The sequence below is a fragment of the Psammomys obesus genome, unplaced genomic scaffold (genome assembly GCF_907164565.1).
Source record: "Psammomys obesus unplaced genomic scaffold, mPsaObe1.curated_primary_1811, whole genome shotgun sequence".
Lineage (NCBI taxonomy): Eukaryota > Metazoa > Chordata > Mammalia > Rodentia > Muridae > Psammomys > Psammomys obesus.
In genome coordinates, this window is record NW_026593895.1 from 1902265 (window position 1) to 1923144 (window position 20880).

General features: G+C 56.1%; 1 protein-coding gene across 1 annotated transcript in view; it reads right to left on the reverse strand.

Annotated features, from left to right (window-relative positions):
- Window positions 1–18183, reverse strand: part of Plxna1 (plexin A1) — a 46830-nt gene extending 28647 nt beyond the window's left edge. The window contains exons 1-3 of the mRNA XM_055617401.1: window positions 17993–18183; window positions 11959–13219; window positions 10389–10571 (exon numbers count right to left, since the gene is read on the reverse strand). Coding sequence (XP_055473376.1) covers window positions 10389–10571; window positions 11959–13197 — 1422 coding nt within the window. The 5' untranslated portion in view covers window positions 13198–13219; window positions 17993–18183. The remainder of the gene's footprint in view (window positions 1–10388; window positions 10572–11958; window positions 13220–17992) is intronic.
- Window positions 18184–20880: the final 2697 nt, after the last annotated feature.

The following is a 20880-nucleotide window of genomic DNA, read 5'->3' on the forward strand; positions in this document are numbered from 1 at the left end:
AGCCAAAGAAAAATACCTTGCATTTCAAACAGGTACGTCTTTCATGGGCCACTCAAGGCTTATGAAGGAGAGCAGGTTTGAGGTAAGGGGGGGCAGGCAGAGACCTGGTGATCAGTATAGCTGAGGAACAAGACCAGGGGCTCACACAAAGGGAGGCTAAAGCCTGAAGGCCTGGGTGTCTTGGGATGCGGGACGCCCCTAGCAAGAAGGTAGCAGGGAGAAGGGATCATCATGGGCATGGGCATGGGCCTGGAAATACAGTTCAGGTCCCAAACAAGCCAGGCGCTAATTAGCCCGCTTCTCTCCTGCAGCCTTGGTGCTGCAAGTATTTTTAGTTGCTTTTACCAAACAAATGTATTTAATTAACAGAGAGACCCATGGGGGCTTTCAAGATGGGACTCGTGGGGAGCGTCTGCCCAGCTCAGCCGGGCCCAGGCAGTCTCCTGGCACAGGACCTGCAGTTTTCTTCTACCCACTGTGCAGCTAAGGCAGCCTAGTACCCGCCTCCAGCCTCTAACCCATCTGGCCTACCTCTCTACCTCAGGGTACAAGGCTGGAGAGCTTGGCTTTCATTGTACCTGACAATGAAAGGACAGGACAGAACTGGGGGTAGCAGGGCCAGGCAAAACCAGCACCCTGGGTAGGCCAGCTCTGTCAGGAGCTGGGCGAGGGGCCAGCCAGGGTGGGGCCTTGTCTCTGGACCAAGAGGCTGCTGGCTGAGAGAGGGGGAGGGTCACATTCCTGAGAGCCTGGGCCACCCCCCACATCCGCTCAGCTGCCTCTCCACCAAGACAGGCTTAAGTCAAACCAGACCAGGAAGAGCAGAGTAAGAGGGGAGGTCCTGGGAGGCCAGCAGGGGCTGGGCCCATAGTTGCCCAAACTTCATTCCTTGGTCTCTGGCTAGACAAGCAAAAGCAGCTGGCTAAGGTGCTAGGGGGCCACAGGAGCCCAGTGTCCCCGAAGCTGGCAAGGACACTAACCCTAACCTTACAGGGGAGGAAGCCAGGTCGTGGATGACTGCTAGGGCTGATCTATCAGCTTAGCTCCCACTGCTGCCCTGAGTAGGCAGCAAAGGAGCCAGGGGCAAGGCTAGACTCATACTGCCTAGGCCTAGACTTGGCTTGGATATATGTTTCCCTACTCATGAAATGAAAACGAACCCCCTCCACTCACGACAGAGACAAGGAAGCTAGCCTGAGACAGGTGTCAGGAAACAGCCTGTTCAGTGGGCAGGGGATCGAGAGCTCCAGACCAACATTCTCCAAGCCTTTGAGACCACAGCCGAACTACTCCCCCACACTCAGGTCTTCACCCACCTCTACATCCCAGAAAGAGCCCATTCTCCTCATTCCTGATTGATAGCTCTGCATCCAGCATGCAGGGTGCTCTCAACAGGGACCCAAGGAGTTTCCTCCTGCCACAATGACCACCTGACACCAGCCCTATATGCCAACACCTGCCACCACTCTTTCCAGCCTGGGTAGACACCCGGGCTCCAGGCATGCATGAAAGGGAAAGGCCAGAGCAGAGAACAGGCCTTTCTCTAGAGTAGGAAAGGAAAAGACCGCAGGCTGAGGCCGCCCTGCCCCCAGCCTGCTGGCTTAAATTGACTGGGAAATTGACTGGGACAGGTGGTCTCGACAGCTGCAGTTGGGGGCATGTGAGTCCAGCTGTCCATCCACCTGCCTAGCAAAGGGCCACATGCACAAGCAGGTCCTAGGGACACAGCCCAAGTAGAGGCTAACTCTGGGAGAAGCCCTGGAAGAGTGTGGAAACCATTCCTGAGCTTGAGGAAGTGGAGGCATCAGGGAGGCTATGGGTGTGGAGGTTATGGTTGACAGCACCATGTGCTGAGCCAAGCCATGCTCAGGCCCGACATGACCTCTGCATATCAGTATGCTACAGTGTTCCCGAGCACATGTGTGATGATGGGGCTTATGCTTTGAATATGAACTGCCCCCATAAGCTCATGTGTTTAAACACATGTTCGAGGTTACAGAACCTTTCGGAGGTGGGAGTCTTGGTAAAAAACTGGGGGTGGCCCCATTTGCCGGCCTACCGCAATGTCCTCCCCTGCTATGGTGGACTCTATCCCTCTAGGACGGTGAGCTAAAATAAATACTCTCTCCCTTAGGTTGTTTTTGTCAGGGTAGGAATTTTATCACAGAATTGGAAAAAAAAAAAAAAAAAAAGACCCCCGTGAGAACAAGTGTGTGGTGGGGTTCTTTAGGTGCATGTATAATGGGGCCCCTGTGTGCATGTGTGTGTGAATTAGTTTCTAAGCACATGCTTAACGAGTCTCTGTGCACATGTGGTTGATGAGGTCTCTTTGTATTCACATGGCGGGGCTCCTGTGTATACACATGAAACAGGTCCCTATATGTATACATATAGTGTCCCAGTGATCATATATGTGCAATGAGCATATCCATAACAGGTGCTTGTATACATACCAGTTGATAAGGGCCCGTGTTTACACATGTGATGATGAGGCTGTTGTGTGCATATGTGTGACAGGACCTCAATGTGTATATGTGTGTAGAGGTCTCAGTGTATACATGTGATGGGGATCCTATATGTACGTATGTGTGATGATATGGCCTCTGCATACACAGGTGTAATGTGATATTTATGTGCACATGGATGTTCTAGTCACAAATATAAGTATGTGTGATATCCCTTTAACACACTTGATAGGTCCCTATTGAGCACATGGAGCAGGGCTATATATATACCCATGTGTAGTAAGGCCTTTGCACACACGTGCTGAGGTCTTCATGGATATGTATGTGATGGGTCCCTATGTACATGTGTATGTAGTCCCTGGGACTATGCATGACAGAGTCCTTCAGGACATATGTGTGTGGTGAAGAACTTGTATCCTGTGTACACATGCAGAATATGTGTACACATGATGAGGTGTATGTGGGACCTCTGTGAAGACATGTAGGGGCACTCCCATATACACACATATGATGAAATCCCTGTATATTCACATTTGATGGAGTCCCATGTGCACCTGTAGATGATGGAATACGCTGGTATACATGTGTGTGATGGGACCTGTTTATACATATATGTGTAGGATGATGTCCCGTGCATATATAACAGGGTCCCTGTACATATGTGTGTGTGATGGGGTCCCCATGTGCACTTTCACACATGTCCAATGAGGCCCATATGTTCAAATATTAGGGGAAAACCTGGCTGGAATGATGGTCTCCAGGTCATGCTGTATCCCACCAAGCTACAGTCACTATACCATACCAAGCTCCATCAGACCCCATAGATGGTAAGTTGAGACTCACACAGAACCTGTGAGAAGAACCAAGCCTTACGGCCCAACTGCAACTGGAGACACAGTCTGCCCTCAAGTATTGGGGAGCCAGCCAGGAGGGCATCCCAGGAGGACAAAAGCAAGAACTTCAGAAGGCAAGGTGGGCACAGGGCCAGGGCATTAACAGGGCAGGGCTGACAGGGCAGCAGAGCCCACGTGCCGACGTCTCAGCCCACAGCTGTCCACTCCAGGGCCACCCACCTAGAGACAGCCTGTCTGGCTGCCCCTTGAAAAGCAGCTGGGAGGCTGGCAGAGCATGGGAAGGCCTGAACTGGGGCATCCCAGGTTTCCTTACCACCTCCAGCTGTTGCCATCTCGCTTCTCATACTTTTCCCCAGAATCCTCCATAACTGACCTGAATAGCCCACTGTCCCCAGATACTATGGCGGAGCCACCTAGCCTTCTCGGACACAGCCCCAAATCCTGCCAACACCTACTCACCCCAGCGTGGTGACATAGGCTCCCCCACCCTGTGCTGCTCAAACCTCAAGTCTCTGTCCTATCTGTTGGGGGTGAACGTGGAATCTGAGCTGACCAAGGAAAGAGGCCAGGTCAGACTCTGATCTCCCCAGTGGACAGAGGATCAACCACAATACAGCCGGCCAAGGAACACCGTACCCAAGGATCCCAGGACCTCAGGAGAAGGCAGAGGGTGCCTTGTCAGGCTGGAGACAAGGCTACTACCAGTGGGGAAGGCCAGAGCTCCAGGCTGGCCAGGCTGCCTACTGGGCTCCAATCACCTCCAAGGCCCTGGCCAACTGCTGCAGGCGGGTGGGCAGGCAGCTGACGGCCTGGCCAGGTCAGCTGTCCGTCCAGCCCAGAGCCAACAATGAGACCATTATCCAGACCAAGGGCAGGCGGGGTTGCTGAAGAGGATGTCTGGGCCATCCAGGCTATATGCCAAGGCCGACACGCGCCCTAGCTGCCCGGAGGCAGGGGGCTGCCCAGTTTTGCCCAATCTAAGAGAGGAGAAGTCCCTTGTTCTGCTCACCCCAAAGCGACAGCCTGGGCTGACCCTACCAACTACATAGCCCTGGCCTCCCTGCCTATGTGAAAGTACTGGGTGACTTGCTCTCACTTCCTAGGACAGGATCTGGGGGAAGACAGCAGATCAGGGACAGCAGCCAGTGAGCCTATTAGTTTCTGCAGCTACAACTGCCATACCTGTCTTCCACAGGAGGCTGTCTGAGGAGGAGCAGCATAAGGCAGCCTTCATTCGCATAAAGGCCATTCCTCTAGCCCCTGATCCCCACCACCCTCAAAGGCTAGGCAGTTTGGTAGTGTAAGAGTAGTTGGCACTTATGCTGCCCTTAACCTGATGACAAAACATGGTTTGCAGGTACCCAGTAGCTGTAATTGGGCCAGGTGTAGCCAGGGGTTCTAGGACTCACATTTCTCACCTCTATCACACATAAAGTGTGGGCAAGGAGGTTAGAACTACAGACAGAGGACAGCCAGGGCTGTGAGGACCAGCTGCGGCCTGCTCCAACACTGACCTCTCCCACATAGTGATTACTCTAGCCAAAACTCACCTCTTAGGACTGAGAATTCAGGGGTTCATAGTTCTACAGGAGAGAGCATCTGATTGGAGGTGGATTGAGACTCTGAGCTTTGGCCCCACTGCTTCCTACTCATGAAACACTTTTCCTAGGCCAGCCCTGGGCTGGGCTGTGTGGCCTTCCCTGCCACGGATGGACCCTGGCCGCTCCCAAGGGAAGGGCTTCCCAGGGTGGGTACTCAGAGCAGGGAACATTACAAGTGGCCCCCATGTGGATCTGGGTGACCGGGTGGCCACTAGGAGCTCACGTGCCATAGCCTGGGGCTAATAGCTAGCTAGCAGGGATGGGGTCTGTGTCTTGATTCAGCCCCCAGTGTGAGTCCTCCTTTAGAACCAGCAAAAGGAGGCAGTGCTCCCAGGAGACAGAAGCGTCTGCTCTGCACCAGGAGAGTACATGGGTTCCACAGAGGTACTCCACAGAAGGCAGACGGCTTGGGCCCCTTTGTTCCCTACTCACAATCAGCAGAGGTAAAAAGCAGAAACATCCTGCCAAGTAGAGCCAAGGGTCTCCCACCTAGTGCTTGGAACAAGACAGCAGTCCAGAGGTTGGAGAAAAAGATTAAGACCAGAGCCAGCAGCTCTTCCCAACACTGTCAGAACCTATGCCCCAAACCTATGTCCTTGGAGCGGTGTTGCATGAAACTGCATGCCAAGCAGAGGGCTGCATGCTTGACCTGCATGTGGCCCACACAGTGTGTAGCTCATGGACCCAGAGCAGGCCACAGCTTGGCACTGTGGTCAGGATGAGCCTCACAGCAGCCGAGCAAAGGACACAAAGGAAATGCACGTGACTCAGCCCATTCCCAGCATGACGGCCCCAAGAGGTCAGCCAGGGCATCTCTGCAACGGGGAGAGCCTGGGAGGGGCGCTGGGGAAGGTGATGCTGGTGCTGTGTCCTCCAGCGAGCCTTCGTCGTGGCCACCACTACGGGTGCCTCTGAAGACACAGGGTCTCTAGCAGAGCTGGGTGCAGACACAAAGAGGGCAAGCTGGAGGCATCCAAGGTCAAGGGCCTGTGGCAGCAGGCGGGGCTGTTTGTCCCTGAGCAGCCAGGCTGCAGCAGCACAGACTCAGCTAGCAGCAGAAACAGCTATAAATGAAGAAGGCCACTGGCACACTTGAACTGCAGAGCAAGCTGGCTGGAGGCTTCACTGCTGCTCCGGGCTTCAGATGTGCTGAGCAGAGCTGTGCCCACCACTCAGAACATCATCTGGAGACACCGTGATTAATACCCTTGGGAGCACACACCCTTGGCAGAGCCAGACATCTATGCCTGGACAGATGGGGCAGCAGAGGCTGAGGGGGAGGCCTTTAAGGTCTGTGAACATAGGTCTGGCAGGGCACTGGGTACTGCAGCCACACTTCTGTTCCAAAGGATCACAGCAGCAAGAAGTCAAGAGAGTATGGTGGTCTTGGATCATAACTGGAATGCCACTAACCCTGCCCCTACCAACTCCAGTCCTGCTTTCCACCCTCTCCAAGCTTCAGGCTCATGCAAATCCAAGGAAGGAAAGGTTTCTGGAGAAGCTGGCTGACCAGGTTAGACCACCTCAATGGCTAGGCTTACAACTAGCCCTGAGCAGATGAGTGCTAGTTGCTCCCTCAGGCCCTGTCCTCAGCCAACCCCCCCCCCCCGGCCTGTGACACCTTTCCTCAGCTGTACAGTGCCACAGCACGTGGTTCACACACACATTAGGTAGCACATAGAACTTTCTGGAAACATGGGTTAATTGCCAACATTGAACAACTTCTTACACGAAAAAAAAAAAAATACAGATATCCAGATTCTCCTGGGGGTGGGGGGAGGAGACCACAGATGCCCTGGCAAAAGAGGTCATATTCTACCTGGCACGCTTATTAGAGGACCTGACTGGGCCTCAGAGTTCACAATCCCTCAGTCTTGAAGTATAAATGGACAGGGTGACTGTCCTGGGATACCCCTTCCTTCCCAGCAGTTCAATAGCCTGGAGCAAGTATTTGGCAGGAGTCCAGAGCCTATTTTTGCAGAGGTACCTGGGCCATCTTGCAGGACCAAACAAGGGCTGCAACTGTGAACTCAGGCCAGAAATGGCTCTTTGGAGGCTGTAGGGGGAGCTATGTACAGGGCTCTTGGGGCAGAGGAGGATGCTGGGAAGGGCATTCCAGAGAGATGGCCTCTATTGGGGGAGGGTCATGTTGGCAGGCAGGGCTCTGGGGAAGAAGGGGGAGGTAGGGGCACCCCCAGCCAGCCTTGAGCAGCTGAAGTTGGCAGGTCTTAAATTAATCGCTACAATTTTACACAACAACACGTTTGGCAGGGCCTGGCCTAGGGCCAGCCAAGTCTCTGGAGCTCCCTGGATGCTTTTTAAAGCCCTGGAAGTCCCAGGCCTGGGAAAGATGGGAGGGGCCAGCCCAGCCTGCCTGCCCTAGGTCAGGCATTGGCCTGGGGTCCCCAGAGTCCAGGCTCCAACACACAGTGCTAAGAGTGGGGGAGGAGGTGGGGCCATGGGCACCCCTGTGTACAGTCAGACAGTAGAGCTAGGCCCAGAAGCCTGAGGGGTGGGAGGAGCCTCGATAAAAACAAGAGAGCTCAGGAGGCCACTCCAAAGCAAGACGCAAGAGGTGGCCAGCAGCCCACAGGCGGCAGGCTAGCACTAGCCCAAACAGCGCACCACAGAAAGCTGCACATCTGTCAGGGCCATGACCTGGAGAGGTACACGCTGGGAATCTTGTTGCCTGGAGGTGGACCAGGCCACAGGCCCAGCAGTGAGAGCTTCGGGTGTTTCCAAGCCAGGCCAGCAGGTAGAATGGGGGTTCTACCCTATTCCCTGGGACAATCTAGAGGCACTGCGTGGAGGCCACCCCAATCTCAAAGGCCACCAGAGCAGCCCTGGATGCACCAGCACCTGAGGAAAGAACAGCAAGGGAAGAGGGAAGGGGCTCTGTGGTCACTGAAGCAGCTTGAGTCTCAGAGCCCTGCCAGGTTCCAGTCATCCTCCAAGGACCCACTGAAAAGGAAAGGGAGGGAGCAAGGGCCTTGGAGTCATGTGACATGACTGCTTTTTGCCTCAGTTTCCCAATCAGCAAAACAGATGCTGGGACTGTTGTGAGGCCTCCACTGAGTCAGTCACATGAGCACTCAGCACATGCTCACAGCAAGGGAGCTTGTCAGGCTCTGGAGAAGTACTGAAAAGAGGTCTTAGAAAGGCCCACACAGCCAAAAGAGAGCTGACAAAACTTCAGAAACACCTCATTTGCACAACACTGGCAACAAAAGAAGACAGATAAGACCGGAACACCTGATGAATTGTTTCCTGAGATCCCAAACCTGAGACAAGAGGATTAGATGAAAAGGTTCACAGATGGCAGAGGTCCCATGGCACAATTATATCCATATCCTGTGCGGTACAACAGGCACCCATTTCAACCATAGAGCTCCAAAATAACATCAGTCCAACTTCGCACCCCTAACCCCACCCTCCGCAGCTGATTCCATACACCCCAGAAAGGGCCCTTCCAGCATTTGCACTTTGTCCAAAAGCACCCAGTGATGCAAGGAGTCTAAGTTACAGGTGAGACTCTGGTGAGCAGGACAGAAACCCTCGGCCTGATGAGGACACTGGCGGGGGGCAAAGGGCCTGCCAGGGTCACTCAGACTGCCTTCTCAGCTGGACTGTCCAGCAGCTGTCTAAACACAATCTCAAGAGAGTAACCTGGCCTAGGCAGCAGAAAGGGCTCCACTTCTACCTGCCCTCTTGAGTGTGGGGGGTGAGGGGAGGCATGAAAGAGGAATGAGAGAGGGCTGGGAATTCAACCTCTGCCACAGATATCACCCACAATGCAACCTCTACTCATGGTTAGCCTACAAGGTTCTGTGTTCCAGGACTCAGTTTCCTCTCTGTGGGAGCACTGCCAACCAACACTCAGGGGAACAGGTATGCTTCTGAGCTCACTAGTCAAAGCCTGTAACCAAAGGGGCCCCTGGGGGCACAGGAGGCAGCAAGGCGAGCTAGGACCGGAGAGACCCGTTCTCCCAGCCTCACCTGGGCCTGTCTGCCACCCCCACAGCCCACAGGACATCAAAAGAGACATACACCCAAACCCAGAAGCCTATCTCTAGCTAGGAGGTAGGCACCAGAGAACCCCAAGAAAATGCCTCTAGGTCTACTGCACACCAGCTTCCATGACCCTTCTCAATAAACATCTAACTGACTTTTCTCAGTGGCTCCTTGGTCTCATGGGCCTCCTTGAGGCACACTAAGTTACAGAAAAGGCCGCACTGGAGCTCCAGGGTGCACCTACACAACAAATAGGACAGGGCTCCAAGGGCCTGGTCTGAGCTGCTTGACCACCCATCTCCACTGGCCAGGTACTGGGTTCTACAGTAGAGTCCAGGGGATTCCTTGCTTACTAACCCAGCCCAGCCCCTCAGTTACCAGCTCAGGTCCCAAGGCCTCAGACCATCAACAGTACCCCAGCCTAGGATAGTGAAATTGAGAATGGGGACAGGCAAGGTTGGGACGTGGTTCCCACATGCAAGGCTAGGGGGCAGAGAGTGGCCAGGACTTCCTGGCCTTGGGCCCAGTCTCACCCACAGGCACACGAGAAGGCAGGCCGGAGGGCGGGAGGCTGTGTCAGCAAGAGCTCTCAGCTGTTATTTCATCTGCTGGCCTGGCTTGATGGTCCTCTGGGTACCCAGGCAACTCTACCCTTCAGTTTTCCTGGAGGCTTCTTCCACCCAGCAGGGACCCCACCCACTGCCCACTAGTGACAGGCAGACCCACAGCCCAGGAATCCCTTCCTGACCAACCAATCCTAGAAAAAAAAGAGAGTCTAGAGATGAAACAGGCTAGTACACAGAGCCAGCACCCCCCTAAGGCCAAAGCTGGGCCCTCGGTCACTCAAGTCACCCACTCCCTGGGCACCAGGGGATGGTGCAGTAGGGGTGGGGCATTCCCCTTGCCCTGCCCTTGGCCTCAGCATTGCTTTGCTGCATGGTGGGTGGGAGCGGGGCTGGCTAAGGCAGAGTGCTGCTTCAGCAGACATCAGATCTCCCAGGGCTGAAAGTAGGGCCCAATGGGGAGGGGGGCTGCACAGTCTTGCCCAGCCCAACATAGACACAAGCTTCCCACCCCCAGCTTCTAGACAATCAAGCCGACCTCTAGGACCCAGGCTTCTGCGCAGTGGCCCTCAAAGTCCTGTGCGGCAGAACAAAGCCAGTCACAGGAAAGGTGGAAGCACTGGCTCCCCACAAGCCCATCTATCCTTGGGCCCCCAGATACACAACAGAAGGATGGGGGGAAACTTCCCATGGGAACCCCAGAAAGAGGGGGGCCTTTCAGAGGCACCCAAAGATCTGAGCCCTTCAAGGTCACAGGGGCATGCACCCACCCACCTCATGCACAGAGCCAGTCTCCCTGTCAGAGACAATCTGGAGTCTCTGCTTTGGATGGGATCTGAGCACACACAAACACGCCACCCAGGGGCGGCCCCTCCAAGCCCACACAGGCCTGACCTTGCGTATGCGGCCGCTGCGTGTGCCAGCAAAAACCACGGTGCGGCCCTGGTAGTCATAGGCAGCCACGGCAGTTAGGCCATCTTCCTTGTCCACAAAAAGGGGTGTGCCCTCTATGGTGACCGTGCCCCCCAGCGGCTGGTTGAAGTCCTGCCCGCAGAAGTCGTCATCAATCTGCAGGGGCTGTAAGAAGTGGCAAGGTAAGCATTAAGCAGCAGGGGAGAAGGCTGAGGCAGGCCTGGGCTGGGTGTGTGGGGGTGTGGGGGAGGGGGTGGCATACAGCCACCCAGATCCAAACAACCTGGAGGGAGAAACAGGGTCTGTGTGTCACTCTGTATGCATGCCCAGAGTGGGAGAGAGGCTCAGAGGGGGTGACTTGAAGGAAGTTCAAGTGAGCTCCAGAGCCCACAACCATGGGACTAGGCCAGCCACACTAGAAACTGTCATGTTGGACAAAGGAACAGCCTAGAGTTGGGGGGCAGCCAATAGAAGTCTTCCTTCTGTAATCTTACATTTGCACCTTGCATGTAGACAAAGCCTATGTTCAAGGCAGGAGGGAGTGGGCACACCCAGAAGGTAGCCGGGGATTTGCTATGCAGCAGGAAGCGATCAATACCTCAAGGTTCCGGAGATGGCTTAGAGTGGAGGCATGAGGAGGAGGACAAATAGATAGAACAGGAGTTTGGGGAGAAGGAAGAGGAGAGCTGGTCCTCCTCTGGGGTCTGAGGTTTGTTGGGCTAGGTCACCATATGAATACAGAAGGAGGTCAGCCTGGCTGGGAATCCTGGGGAAATAACCAAAGTAACGGGCAGGTCTGAGATGAGGGACAGAGCATCCAGAGTACACGTGGAGATACAATGCCTTTCCTGTATACAAGCCAAAGGAAGAATAGTGGCTTCACCTCCCCGATTGCCCCCCCCCCGCACTCAGCCACGCTTACGGTTGCTCCTCATTCCAAGGAGCAGCCTGTGGCTCCAATTCCGAGATGGAAAACCTGCATCCTCCTGGGAGAGTAGCTGGCTCTGGGGGCAGTAAACACTGGCTGCAGAGCATATAGCACAGGGTAGCTGGGCTGCCCTTATATCAGGCTTCTTTGAAGTCTATCCCATGGTGCATTCAGCACCCAGCATTGAGCACAGTGGGGTTCCAGGAGGCAGGCATCCTGCCAGGAGGATATGGGAGTGATAAGCTCCACAGGAGCAGTGTCTGGGGTCCTTGTGATCGGGTCCAGTTCCACTCTATCTCTTACCGGCTGTGTGAGCCTGGGCAAGGCAATCTACCTCTCAGCCTCTATAACCTCATCTGTAAAAGGAAACAAACTAAAAACGGTCATTACCACCCAATGTCCCCAAGGGCTCTGGAGCTGTGTGGACAGTTGCTACCACACACCTAAGGCACAAGGCAATGTCAAGGCTGGGAGCAGACTTCGGGGCTGATATGCTGGGGGCTCACAGGGCTGGGGGACTGGGGCTGGGAGAAAGAAGAAAGCAGGGCCACCAAGGCGTAGATAAGATGTGACCCTGCACAGGACGGCAGGGGCCCTCACCCACACTCCCCTATCCCTGCTCACCGAGTTGATGCAGCCCAGCTCCTTGTTGAGCAGCCAAGGCAGTGAGAGCTTGCCTTCGCCACGGTAGCATGACTGGATGCGCTCCTTGATTTTCTCCTTGATGGCCCTCAGCGTGAACAGGCACAGCGCTGACTCCTTGGGTGGTTTCACACGGTTCTTCTGGCCCTGTGCAAACACGGTGAACAACACGTCCTCATCCTCAGCAAGGCCCAGCTGCTTGGCCAGGGCCCGTCCTGGCCGGCTCAGGTAGGCGTCCTGCACCAGGCGGTACTCCACTCCAGCCTGCTCACAGCCAATGGGGAACTCCACGTAAGAGTAGAACTTGGGGTCGTTCACACACAGCCGCACAATCTTGGAGGTGAAGAAGTGCTCACCAGCAGCGTCAGGCGAGGTGAGCTGTGTGTCCAACTGCAGGGTGAGGTAGTAGACGAACTGCTCGCTGCGGAAACTGTACACATAGTAGATGTCAAAGGCTGGGAACTTGGACAGTGTGTCTGAGGGGATCTTGAGCTGAGATGACACAAACTCGTCCTGGTATACAAAGCCAAACATGTCAGCATCTTCCTCATTGGCCATGAGCCGGCGGCTGGACAGAGTGGGGAAGTACTCTGACTTGCCATCAATGGGCGTGCCCACGAAGAGCTTGGCCTGGCCCTGGCCGGGCGGCCCGGCAATCAGCACTCCTGCCATGCTGCCAGCCTCTCGCACGCTGGACAGGTAGTGCTCTTTGCGGTGGTGTGGCTCGCCCAGCTTGAAGAGATCGTCCAGCCTCAGGAACTGGCAGATGCCCTGTGAGGCACTGCCACAGGCCAACAGGCGGTTGGCGGCATAGTCCAGCAGCAGAAGCTTGTTGACGTTGTCTGTGCTGCCCAGACCGTGTGGGCATGACTGTACACTGGGAGGTGGGTAGCACTTCTCGTTGTCTTCTACAGGGCCCGTCACATGGGCCCGAAGCAGGGTCAGGTTCCCTGACAGCTTGTAGATGCGGTTTACTGCGCCAACATACACTTCTCCTGTCTGCTCGTGAACCACCAGGTGGGTGAGGCCCCAGTCACTGGCCACAAAGGTGCGGAAGGCAGGCTGTGGACCCACACCAGCTGGGGGTGAGCTGATGGCCATCCACACACCCCTCAGCAGCAGCAGCAGCAGCAGTAGCTGTGTCCGAGGGCACAAGGGTGGCCGTGGCATGGTGGGCTGGGGCCTCAAGCCAAGGTATTCAGGTCCTATAGGGGCGAACATCACGGGACTGGGTTTCTTGGCCCTAGGAAGAACAGGCAAGAGTGGGTGTGAGTGTGGTACTACCCACATATGCACAGGGCATCATGCACAGCCTCATTTCCTGAGCTCTTCACATGTTATGTGTGCTAGGAAGATACCTCCAAAAAGACCCTCTCTCATCACCCCAACAGATCAGAGCAAAGAAGGCACTTCCGTGTCCTGAAATATGCAGGCAGCAAGGGTATGCCAAGTGTCACAGGAAACGCAGCAGAGCACAGGATACCTGCCTAGCAGCAGGGTGCTCCCCTAGAGCCTGTGCTCTGCCACTCCTGGCAAGATAATGGGTCCAGGAACACAGGACAACTTTCAAAGGTCTGAGGTCTACATACCCCTGACCCAGACCCTGCCCAGTCCCTGAGGATCAAGATCCCTCAAATTCCTCAGTCTCAAATGGGTGACATGTTCCCTGCATCAATGACTCCCACAGAGCTGGGCACAGATAGGCTGTAATTACACATAGAGCGTGCCATACAGCTTGCCAGCTGCCTTGATGACTCCTAGTGCCATTTGGCTCGGGGTAGCCATGTCCCACACTATTAGATACTCTCCAATATGCAGCCTGTTCCCCCGAGACTCTAATCAACCCCCAACACAGCATCCGTACCCACAAGCACCACACACACACACACACACACACACACACACATACACACACACAGACACCCCTTAGTTTCAGAGACACAGAGCAATACTTCTGAACTTAGTCTGGGCCACTTTCTATAGGATCTTGACTCTGGCAGTGCTCCAGGGCTGACCTTGGTCCAGCTTCTGCAAACTTCAAGGCTGGCACTCTGAGGACAGATCTACAGGCAGCAGCTTCCTCTGGACTACCCACATCCCCAGGCAGAGGACATTCCCGTGATGCCTCCTCCCAAGTACTCTAGCCTCACACTGTGCTCTAAGCAAAGAGGACTTCCAGAGAGAGGGAGGGCTCCCTAAACCCAGCCCTCAGCAATGTCCCCTGCCCACTCCTGGTGCCTCCCCATCATGTCCACCCACAGCTAGGTCTGCATGAGGCAGTTTGGGCCACTTTTCAGACCTGCACTGCCTATCAAACCCTGGCATGACACCTCAAACCCAACTGTGTACCAACTGTCTCTGGAAAGTGCCACCTTCCAGGACTGAATAGTGTTGGTCAAATGGAGCAGCCCTAATGAAGACAATCCTCAGTTTCCCTGGCCACCAAAGGGATGGCAACACTTCTTCCCTGGTGGATAAAACAGTTCAAAGCTCATGACCTGATTGACAGGTGCTTGTAAGCGCCACACTCTTGAGGACAGCGGGGCCACAGAGCCTGCCTGTGGGCTTGCTGGGGAGGGTGTCTTACCCGATTCCTTGACTGATGTCTGACCGTGGAAGTGTTTAGTGTGGCGTGCGGGCAGTCAGCCAGTATACACAGCTTCTTTATACTCCCACACACTGCTCTCCCCCATAGCCCCATTCACAGCTGAGGACACTAAAGCTTAAACATGGTGCCTTCTCCAAGTCCAGGTGGGGGGCTAGCCAGAGGCAGGAAGCTCAGCCTTTAATCCTCCGTATCATTCACAAGGTGCTCAGCCTTTAATCCTCCATATCATGCACAAGGCACCCTGCTCTGCCCTGCCCTATACCTACCTGCTCAGGTAAGCCTGAGATGCCTCTTCTGATCTGCTCACACAGGCAGCAGTTGCTGGCACTCAGCTACCTACCTTAATCCATGGCATAGGCTTTGTTAGTGGCTCTGGCTACTTATTCCTCAAATGTTCTCCCAAAAGCACATAAAGAGGGTGCAAATAAGTCACACACTCTCTCTCAGAGCCACGAGGCCCAAGCAAATTCAGCAAACACTTTATGACTGAGTGAATAACAAAGCAAAGGCACTAGGAGTGGCCACTAGGCCTGGGCAGAGCTATCCTCAATGTGCATCCAGATGGGGAAACTGAGGCTCAGGGCAGGAAAAAGTCTCTAAATCCCAGAGCAGATCTAGAGTGGTATCATCTTGTGGGAACCCTCCCAGCACGCCATCAGCTTCTTTGTGGCCTGAGACCAGGGTCCTCCACATGCAGCCAGCAAGGGAGCACACCCCCATCAGCTTCCTTCCCCCACCCCCGCCCCACCGAAACCAAAGCAGACTAGAGAGCAGGTTGCTTGCAGACAAAACGGGCCTGGGCTGAGCACTGAGTCCATGCAAACTCCAAAGAAAACATGAATCACTCACCGTTTATCAGTTCAAAGCAGGCCTGCAATTACCAGGGGCTGGGCTCTCCCCTCCTCCGGGATAATTATACACGTCTTAATGCAATTACGGGCCCTACTTTTTATATTAAACAGGAGGGACCTGGCTGAAGAAGCCACCATCCAAACTCCAGCCTGGCCCTGGGCCCACTCCTCCGCCTCCCAACAGAAGCTGCTAGGAAGGGATTGGCCTGGGGGCCACAGGGCTGCCAGCCAGGAAAGAGGGGATCCCAAGCCTACACCTATACCACACAAAGACTAGCAAGGACGCCTGGACTACTTGTTCCAGTTTAGAGAGACAAGACTTGGGACTCAGACAGACCCAAGGTCACACAGCCAACCCTGATGGAAAGGAACCAGGGCTTCTGTGGAGACCCCAGGCAGGACAGCGGCCAGGTCCACTCAGAAAACAGTGTGTGCCTGCAAATCAGGGTCTGATACTGGGTGCTGGGCCAGGCTGGGGGAGGGGACAGACAGACAGGCTCTGGATTCTGTGCGCCTGGCCACCCTAGCCTACAGAAATTCCCAGATGGGCCTTTCCACCTGCTCTAGAAGAATCAGGTCCACTGGATGTCAGTGGGGTGGGGGTGTTCTAGGAAGATGACATGGGGACACACCTGCTGGACACGCAGATGTGGCAGCACAAATGGCCGCAGCTCCCCAACACAGACAAGTGAGAAGCTCAACAGTAGGGCCACGGTGGTGCTGGGCGTGTGCAGCAGGGACCCAGGGAGAGAAGGAAGCCAGGCTTGCAGGTGGGGTCCTCAGCCAAGGGCCACTCTGGAACAGGCCTCCAGTGGAACACACAGAGCAGAGCCCTCTCCCAATCCTGGATGACACCATGGTTCTCACTCAGAAACAAAGACCTCAGAGCCCTCACAGCTTTGGGGACAGCTTTGCTCCCTGTGCCCTGCTGCTCTGAAGCCTTGTGGGTGTGGACAGGCTGGTCTTGCTGACACCTCAGCTAGTGGTTCCCCATCATCTGCCAGAGAAGGATCGCCTTGCCTTGTCACCCTGCCCCACCCTGTGGGAGGTCATAGGAGATGGTCTCCAGTGGTCCACTCTCTACCTGGAGACCTTGGAGTCCTGCTCTCCAGAAAAGGTGTGGACTTCTGGCCTTCCCTGGGGTCCCATACTCCTGGCTGGGTGCTCCATAGGATGTGGCTTTGTCCACTACATCCTGTCTGACCCCAAACCTGAAAATGCATACCTCAGCCAATTTGGTACACAGAGCCCAAGCCTCCACCCATGCTGTCCTCTGTTCCTGAAGACACCTTTGGTGAGCTCCAAGCTGCCACCTCCCCACTGCCTGACAGCCTAACCCTGAAGCAGAATTCCTGCTTTGCACCTCTGCCTAGGGCCCTGGCTAAGTGCTTCCCAGACCCAGCAGACTCTTGGCCAGCCTAATGGAGCACCACCCCCTCCTGCTTACCCCCCCAAAAGCAAGGGACCTGAGAAGCTCCCGGAGGGCTGGAGACGCGCAGGATAGCACCACCCCCACAGGGCTGAAGACCCGAAGCACCTGCTGGAGGAGGCAGGTAGCACCAGGGGACAGAACCAGAGGTGGGAGCCTGGCTGAGGGGCAGAGGCTCAGTTCCTTCCCATCCCCGCCCAACACACCCCTTTCTTTCAAGGGGCGTGGCCCCAGCACCCCACCGATGAGCCTGAGACAGCTCCCGGCACCAAGTAGCCTCTCGGAAGCCCTCTCATCTCCTTCCAGGGCTGCACCTGGGGTCTCTGCAAGCAGAGGGGCCTCCCTGGAGTCTACACTCGCCCTTCCCCGCAGCAGCCAGAGTCAGCCCACCACCGCCGCCGTCCTCGCCGCACACCAGGCCTGGGACCGTCCAGGAAGCGAGGAGGGAAATCTCCAGGGAAGGAATGACCCGTGGAGGCCCTGAGCAGGGGGAGGCCGAGGAGGCCCCAGCCGGCGTCCTCTCCGGTGGCACCGCACCGCCCGCTGCAGCCGGGTGGAGGGCCTGCGGGCCTGGGCTGGCCGCGGCGCCCACTTGCGCGCCGGGGCCGGAGGGGACAGGGGTCCCCACGAAGCGTTGCAACTTCCACCCCATCGCTCGAGGCCGGCCCGGGGCGCAGCCTGGGACCTGCCCCGAATCCCGCGGCCCTGCCCGGGCCTGCCCAGCGCGGCGCTCGAGAGCGGCCCACGTCCCCACCCGCGGCCCGGTCCGACCCGGCACGACCCGGGCCGACATGGACACCCGCAGGGCCCTCCCCGCGGGGCCACTGCAAACTTTCTCTCCTGCCTGAAGGAGGGGGCCGCGACTGCCGCCACAGACACTGCGCCGCCCGGATCGCAGGGCCCCGGACGCGCTGCGACCCGCCGGGACGCGGCGAGCCTTTCGCGGAGACCGCGCCCGGACACACACCGGCGCCCGGACGGAACCGCAGGACACGCCAGTCGCGGACACGCGCGCCGCAGTACCCGCGCACACCCCCCTGGACGCCGCCAGCGGCCCCCGGCCACTCGGGACCCCCGGGCCGCGACGAGCCTCCCGCCGCCCGCGGGGAAAGTTGCGCCCCGACTCACCCGCCAACCCCGGGCGCGCCCCGCCGCTGGCCATCGCTGCGCCCCGCCGCTCGTCCCTCCGCGGGGCCGCCCACGCTGCGCAGGCCGCCCAGGCCGAGGCCGCCGCGCCCGGGCTCCGCTCCGCTGCGTGGCTGCGTCGCCGCTGCCCAGCATGAATGGGGCGCTGAGCGCCGCGCGGCTGCGGACCGGCCTCGCTCTCGCCGCCCCGCGGAGCGCCGTGCCGTGCGCATGCGCCGGCCGAAGCCGGGGGCGGGGCCGGGGGGCGGGGCGGGACCCGCGATGGCCTGCAGGGGGCGCTCAGCCCCGCGCCGAGAGCGCGCTCGCTGGGCCCCACCGCTTCCCTTCAAAGGGCGATGGCTACCTCAGCCTAAAAACTCTAGGCTGGGGTGGGGGTGGGTGAGGTGGTAGAGGTGGTCTCAAGAGTCGGTGCACTATGTAACGAGCCCTGGCTGGAAACACAGCATTCGTCCACGGAACGGTAAAGTGAGGCCGGAGAAGGCACTTGCCCTGGTCCAATTGCTCATCTCCGCCTGCACACGGATCGCTTAGGCGGGACCGGCACTGCACCCCGCAGGCCTCAGGCGGAGGCGCGTGCCTGGATGCCAAGCTCAAGGGACAACTGTCCCGTCTGCTATGCGGTCCTGCAGCGGGGCGTGTTAGAACCACCCCAGCAAGAGAGAGACCCCGCCAGGCGGACCGTGGGCCCGGGGATAGCCTGCAGAGCTGGGTGCGCCAGATCTGGGACGCATAGAGAACCTTTCTCTCTCAGAAAGGCTACCCGGTGCAAGGCAGCCTGACCAAAGTGAGGCAGGCAGCCTCTCACAGAACAGAACAGAGCAACCAGAAAAGGTGGTCGTGGGAGGGGAGAGCATTGCTTGGGTACAGCTTATGGGGACCCAATGCAGCTCCCCCGGTAAGGATCATTGTCCCTGCTCTTTCCTCTCCCAGGCAGTCATCACCCTCTTTCCCCTGTGCCTGGCTTTTCTCTGGGTGTGACCGTTTGTATTTTGTCTCCCTGAATGACATATTCTTTTGTGTAGCTTGTTTGGGGATGCTATAAAAATGGGGTCTCACTATTCTGAGAGGAATGCAGGGGCACGTGGTCAGTCTTTGCTCTCACTATGTGGCGTGGGTCATTCTGGACAGTTAAGCCTCCTTTCTGCTACTGCGATGGGATTCCCCATTCTAGATCTTGGAAGCGCAGGGCCCAGGTAGATATGTGTTTAGTTTCAGCAGACATGGCAAACTGGTTTTCCCCAGTGAAATCCCACCCTTCTGAATGGTGGAGAAGTGTCAACAACAATGGGAAAGGTTATGGTTTGATTTTGCCATGAGAGTTCTCCATGCCTCTGAATGATCATGAGACCCTTCCCCCTCAGTTACATTTACTATCTGATCCCACAGGCACTACAAACTGAATGTACAAATATCTGCTGTGCTGTACAAATGGGGTACACTGAGACTACATAGGCCATGTGACCTACCCCAAGCTCCCTGATTGTTTGGTGACAGAGCCTGGAGCCTAGCCCAGGGGTTCAGTTTAAACCATACACTTCCCAGTTGCATACCTGGTCCAGAGTTGATGTGGCTGCTTCATACAGTTGGCTGTGCTGTCCAGTCCACCACCTTACCTGACTCACAGACTCAGTCTGCTTGGAATGCTTTGGGGAGGTGACGGGGTGAAGGCCACCGTCAGCCTGGGGGTATGCCTATCCAGCCGTTCCCTGGGTTGTCTCTGCTCCTTGGCTCCAGAGGCTGGCTGCCTGGTCTCCTTTGCATATCTGTCTTCTACACTACCACTTGGCAGGCACTCAAGGCTCTTTCCATTTTGCGATCAGCAATGCCCAAGAGAACATTCACTTCTGCTTTGAGGTAGGCCTTCATCTTCGGCTGTCTCTGAGAAAGTGGGATGTATGTGGTCAAAACTCAGCTCCTCGTTACCTTGGTACCTCATCTGTACCTGTCTCCCCAAAGTACAGCACATCCCTATAAGCTGTCCAACCATAAACCCTAGTCTCATTGACCAGGCCCTCTGTATTTCTCAACTCCCAGAATTCTTCCGGAAACCTTACTCCAGGCTCCTCTCAATCCTTTGTCTCCCACATGTTCTCCCTGTTTGTGTGCTGGAGAAGGAGCTGATCGCTCTGCATCTTGATCTGAAGGCAGCCAGGAGGAGACTGTCTTCTGCAGACAGCCAGGAGGAGGCTCTCATTCCACACTGGGTGGGGCTTCAATATAGGAGACCTTAAAGCCCATGTGTTCTCCCTGCCCTGCTCAGCAGTTCCTGTGTACTTACTAGTGAACAGCAAAAAATTTGGAAGTCAGTGCCTCAACTGTGTTATCTTATTGGAACCGTCAGGGGCACGTACCTCGTGTCAAATAATGTCATATTCAGCCTGTCTTAGAGGAAGCATGGACCAAGGCAAACTCTTATAAAGAAAAACATTCAATAGGGGCTGGCTTAGAGTTTCTGGGGTCTGGTCTATTATCATCAGGGTGGGAAGTATGGTAATGTACAGGCAGACATAGTGGTGGTAAAGGACTGAGAGTTCGGCATCTTTATCTGAACACAGCCAGGAGGAGAGTGTCTTCTGCAGACAGCCAAGAGGACGCTCTGATTCCACACTGGGTGGAGCTTCAGCACAAGGCCACACCTCCTAAGAGGCCACACCTCCCTATGGCTAATCACTGCAACACAGGACTCTATGGGAGCCAAACCCATTCAAACCGCCACATTCCACTCCCTGGCTCCATAGGCTTGTAACCCTAACACAATGCAAAATGCATTTATTTCAACTTCAAAAGTCCCATGGTCTGTCAGTCTGAACAATGTTTAAAAGTCCAAAGTTCAAAGTCTCTTCTGAGATTCATGCAATCTCTTAACTGTA